The sequence below is a fragment of the Pecten maximus genome, chromosome 14 (assembly GCF_902652985.1).
Source record: "Pecten maximus chromosome 14, xPecMax1.1, whole genome shotgun sequence".
Lineage (NCBI taxonomy): Eukaryota > Metazoa > Mollusca > Bivalvia > Pectinida > Pectinidae > Pecten > Pecten maximus.
The window spans coordinates 19,026,423-19,032,306 of NC_047028.1; the positions used below are offsets into that span (position 1 = coordinate 19,026,423).

Below are 5,884 nucleotides of genomic sequence, written 5' to 3' on the forward strand. Positions count from 1 at the left end.
CATTGTATCAAAATTAATTCGACAGACGCAGCAACAAAAATAAGTTTGAATCTATTTCTGAGGTAGAATAAAATTGTTAACCTCATCTTTCTTCTGAAATAATTCCAGAATAATTTTTTAATACTTTACATAATGGCAGCTGAAGTCAGTATTGATAATAAGGACTGTTATACATCGTTCAGGAATGAAAGGTTGTGTCTAGGTAGCTTCCTTAGAGTAATTAGAGTTACTTCCCTTGGTATTGTGTACTTGTTTTTGTCGAATTGGGAATCAGAGTGTTGCGAATCGTCTGGCAAAACCTATATACAGTGTAAATGTGGTAAATTATCTATTTACTTATTATACCTCAAAGATAAAACACAGTCTCGAATTGGTTGAGAGCCGTGACATGTCAGGAGACTGAACTTCGAATCTTCCAGAGTTCATCCTATCCGATGTATTCCGAACGTCCAGACATTTCAAAGTAGTAATTCATCTGACAGAACCCGATCGTATCCCACTGTAGTCTTTGTTGGTTCTGTATTTCGGTAAACTAAACAATTACTTGCCTGGTTGTAGGGAGATATGGAGATTTGTTAACCGTTGACAAGTAATTTTTTCCCATGGTTTGGCTAACAAATCGTCATATCTCCCTACAATAAATAAAAATACGATATCAATTTCGATAACACAATTCTTAAACCACACTTTACAGTAAAAGTCATTCTTCGATTAAAAAAATATAAGTCAAAAAAAAAAAAAAAAAAAAAGCAAAGACAATTCATGCAGCATAGATTAAAATGACATATATATGAACCTTTTCGTACAACTTTATTGTCCTATAAAGCACACAAAACCTCATATCCCTTCTCATAACTTAATATTGGATCACGATCTTCATGTTTCTCTCTCACTGGCCCGATAATGTTATAACTTCTGCTAATAGGCAGCTGTTCTCTGTCCAGAACATTATCAAACAACAATGTATAACCTCTGTTAGTAACGTAAAATCAAGGACAATTTTCAAAATGTAAAGAAATAAAATAGGAGTCTAGAACCTCGAGAAATTCTTGTCACATTTTATTTTAGGAAAACTCAATGGATCTAAATAAAATGTCATGTAAATCCCTCTGATTCTCTCCTTTATTAAAATGTACATCTGGGACACGTCACATTCGCTCGAGCAGGGAGACAAAGTGAACGGATCACTTGAGTATCCAAGATAAACAAAATTGTTTTGATAATTAGTGGGAGTGATCTCCCCTCGTTCGGAATACAAATGCGGTGTATTCTGAGTCCTACCACAACAACTATGAAATTGAAAAACAAATACAATTCACATAATTTTGTTAAACATGTTTACATGTTTACAAGAGGAAACGACAAAAACTCTAGTTTACCAAGAAAAATAGATATCGCTACACAGAACCACTAATCAATCTAACGAGAGTGATATCTAGAACTAACACGTGTTATAAAATATAAATTAAAATTATATAATTCTAACTCGAGAGGAGTAGAGTTCTTAGTATGCTTAAAGATTTTTTTATTATACACATACGTATTCATTGTTTGTTTCGCCATTGTGTATCAGAATACATATTGTTTGTGTCTTAGCATAACTTTATACAAAATTTACATCACGTGGTATTAAAGATAGCGTATAGTGAACAATTAACATTTGTAGACCACAGTAGGATAGCCTGCCATGGGTGATTTTTTTGTTAAGCAGGTGAATCCTGTATTGTGATATGCAGAAAATAATAATAATGATAATAATATGTGTACACTAATTGGTATATTCATTATGAAGTGGCATATGTAAGCTTCACATCTATTTTTTTGTTTTTGTTTTGTTCTCTATAAAAAGAAAAGATGGGTTCGGGACTAAAAATTCCCGGACTTTCCGAAAGTATGTTTACATAGGAAATTTTCACAAATACACTGCCAACTATAAAAATTATACACGCTCTTTTGACTTTTATGAAAATGACCCATTCCGATGAAGTTTGATGGATTTTTTTAGGGATTTTTTTTCATGATTTTATTTTTAAGGATGTACCAAAAAATTCACTCTATGAATGATCTCTTTTGAAATTATGTAACTCTGTGAACACAGTTTCTCAAATTAACAAAATTTCTAAAAAGACATAATATTGCAAATATTTTGAGAATTTGTAGATCGACAATATCGGTATTGACTATCAATAGACAAAGAATTATATGAAGTGATCAGACGAAAATAAATGTTTAACTATGAATAAATAAGATTTAGACTAAAACAAAAAATGATAATTAGTGAATCTTTGTTGTTAAGTACTTAGGAACTTACAGATGACAGTACATGCTTGTATTAGTAGTTAAGTCGTGCTTAGTGTTATACTTGTAATCTATTAATACCAGTTCGATAAATTAAAATAACTGTTATTGACGTTTTTATATGTATCTAGATATGATATAATTATGTGAATAACAAAACATTCCGCTAGGAACTGACATCAAATATTAATATGTAAAATGATAAAAACACGACTTGATGTTGAGCAAATGTTCTTTCACCGTAATACAAAATATCAGAATTGATCGTATTCATAAGGGTATGAATACCATGACATCAATTGTACTTTAACGTTTCCCGACTCACCTCTAGCGTTAGTCTGTACCGGAAATGACGTTGGTACTACTTTGTGTTATATACATTAAAAGGTACTTATATATCAATAAATTATTTACGACTATTTACTCTTTTTTTTTTTTTTTTTACATTTAATCATCCATGAACACAATTTGGTTGCATGCATATTTAACATGAAATCCTAGAAGGCATAATGTCAATATGATATAAAAGGTGAACGTTCATACCTTTTGAACGTTAAGAGTTAGACTGGATTACATGCCTTAGTACCATTTCTCTCCGTTAGGTGGCGCTCATTAATAGCTAGACAGGCCAGGGCCACCATCTTGGTCGGAATCTTGACCAAACGAGCTCTGATTGGTATAGTCAATCATCAAATATTTAATTTGATCTCAGACTCGAAATTTACTCTCGTTTACAATGGTAACACTTGTAAGATGAAGCGTCAGTATTGTTTAAAATGCATTAAGCATGGTAAACGCATTTGAAATAGTTTCAAATTCAAATGCTACTTCTATATTTTATTTTCGTAGCGAAGCTAAACGGAGAGTAAACAGTCTATGTCAGGCAATCAAATCTACGATTATAATATCCATACCATATCATGCATCATCTACATCTATAAACACACGCAATATCACAATTGTTTATATTATCATTATTATGACGTCATCATGAATAAAGTTGAAAATGTTTCTTGACTTCTTATGCCACTTGCATGCAGTTCAATGTTAACATAAGTACATCCATCATATTATAAGACACACGCATTTTCACCGTGATAAGAATAAGTACATCAGTTGATAAAATCTAGAAGTCTTTTTGGCGATCTGCATGTTCATCCTGATTGGACATTTGTAGTCAGCCAATAGCAGCGTAGTTATGTCAGTTATCAGCCAATGAAATAGCTACTAAATATTGTTGTACATGTATCTATATTACAAAATAAGGTCGTGAAATACAACTTTAAAACTTTGGATCTATATGATGTGACTACACTAGATTATGATAATGAAGGTGGTATGTTCTTCCCAAAGGGGGAGGGCTTATATAAGAGATACCATTGATTTCATTCAATAAAATCTTTGTGGAATGAAATGAAATATGCAAAAGGGGTAAATAAATCCGTCATAAAAATATTCACACGGTAAATAAATATATATGTATATATATATATATATAATAGTAATAGCCATCAGCTGTAAGACAGAAGAAAAAGTACACACAGCATGGATAAAACTAAGTTATAATGGGCCGAAGACTGACTCCCACTGCTGTAGCCGCATATCTCTAGAAACCAGTCATCCGTCGATAATTGCTGCAGATTCCTCCTCTGATTATCGTCGGTTACGCATGTCCCATGGACCACTCCAGCTATTTTGAAGTGAACAATCCCTAAAACAGTACAATCACACTTGAGCGGATTGTCCAGAATGGACAGACTACTGATTAAGTGTGGACTGACGTCGTGCAAGAATGATAAATCAGAAATGTTATTCCCGTCCATAATAATTGACAAAGGTCCCTTAAGCCCATAAAAAGCTCCGGGCGATATCGACATTATGTGCGAATTTTTCATTACTAGTTTTCCTGCTCTTAGCCCCGAGAAGAAATGACCAGAAAGTGTTTCGAAGTTATTGTCTGATGCGTCTAGTAGGTCTAGGTGTCTTAAAGTCATCAGAGCGTCTGTTGGGAGACGTCTAAGGCGCATGTCTCGAATAATGAGCTTCTTTAGGGTAAGTTCGATCCCTTCGAACATATTATCCGTGAAATCTACTAACGGATTTCCACTCATATCTAATACCTGCAAAGATTGTAGTGATCCAAACGTGTCGTTAGAAATATGACTTATTTTGTTGTAAGAAAAATCCAAAATTTTCAACGTCCTAAGTGGCCGTAATGCCATGATCCAAAAATAACCCCCCGGGAGTCGAGCATTTGAAATAAGCAGACTTTCAAGCGTCTCTTCGAGTCCGGAAAATGCTTTAGCTGCAATTATTCTAAGATCTGTCCCCCGAAGATCAATTTCTCTGAGATTTGAAAGCATTACGAATGCCCTGTCTTGGATGTGATCAAGTTTTGTATTCTGTGAAAGATTTATACTAACCAAACTTGTCAGTTTCAAAATTGCGGATGGAATAACGTGAAGCATGTTTCCCGACAGATCCAAATGTGTCAAATTTTCAAGGCCCTCAAATATGTTTTCTTTTGCCAATGCCATTTCACATTTATTTAAACCTAAATATTTTAACGATCTTAAATTTAAACCAAAAAACGGCTCGCCATCGAGGTGCAAGGGATAGTTACCATTACCGCCCAAATAAAGACTATGCAATCTTGTCATGTTAATTAAGAAGCTTAAATGACTAAAATCCAGTCCAACATTTTCTAAGTTGAGAATTTGCAATGTCCCTCGTAAGTGCGCGAAAGCATTATCAGATATTTTAGTGAAATTGTTATGGCTTAAATCAAGATGTAATAAATTTGACGTCGGGAACCTTCCACCGTTCAGCCTCACGGGACTGCTCTGGACGTTGTGTCTCATGGAAAGTCGTTCTAGTTTCATCATCCTCTTCAGAAAGTTTATATTGTTGAATCTAAGATTAATGTCGTCCATCACGAGAACGCGGAGTGTTGCACGTATGGGTCTAAACACATCGTCTCGGATCAGTGCGAACCGGTTGTGACTCAAATCTAACTCTTCTATCCGTAATCCGCGAAACATAGATTTATTTAGACTCACACTTTGGAAAGAATTGTTAGAGAGAATTAATTTTACAATTTTTGTGTTCTTGAATTCTTCCAAATTTGGAATATGCGTTAGGCGCCTGTTACTGCAGTCGAGTTTAGCCACTATTAAAGTATCATTCTGACTTCCTTCAGCAAGTATACATATGCAATGCGCAACCTCCGGACAGGAAGTTGCATACAGCTCCACCAAGCGGAGGATCAGTATAACCCAGCACGTCACTCTGTTTCGCCTCGCCATCCCAGGACCTGGAAAAGAAAAAGAATGGGATCTTAAATGATAACCCTCAAAATTACATAAATACAGATACTAATGTTCGGTAGAGCTTGGTATTATAAAACGTCATATGTTATAAACAATTGCAAAACAAGTTATATAAACTGATATTAACCACTCTTGTTGACCCGGATGGAAGCACCCGAGGGATCATACTGTGGGAGGAAACCGGAGTACCCGAGAAAACCCCACGTGGTCGGGCAGGTGACCCCATACCTTTCCATGTCCGATCGGGGAATCGAACC

At 34.8% G+C, this 5,884-nt stretch overlaps 1 protein-coding gene across 1 annotated transcript; it reads right to left on the reverse strand.

The window, feature by feature from the left end:
- Positions 1 to 791: 791 nt before the first annotated feature.
- On the reverse strand, positions 792 to 5,603 carry LOC117341789 (chaoptin-like). Its single transcript, XM_033903652.1, has one exon. It carries the CDS (start codon positions 5,601 to 5,603, stop codon positions 3,810 to 3,812), a length of 1,794 nt encoding a protein of 597 aa, XP_033759543.1. The 3' UTR covers positions 792 to 3,809.
- Between the last annotated feature and the right edge of the window lie 281 nt (positions 5,604 to 5,884).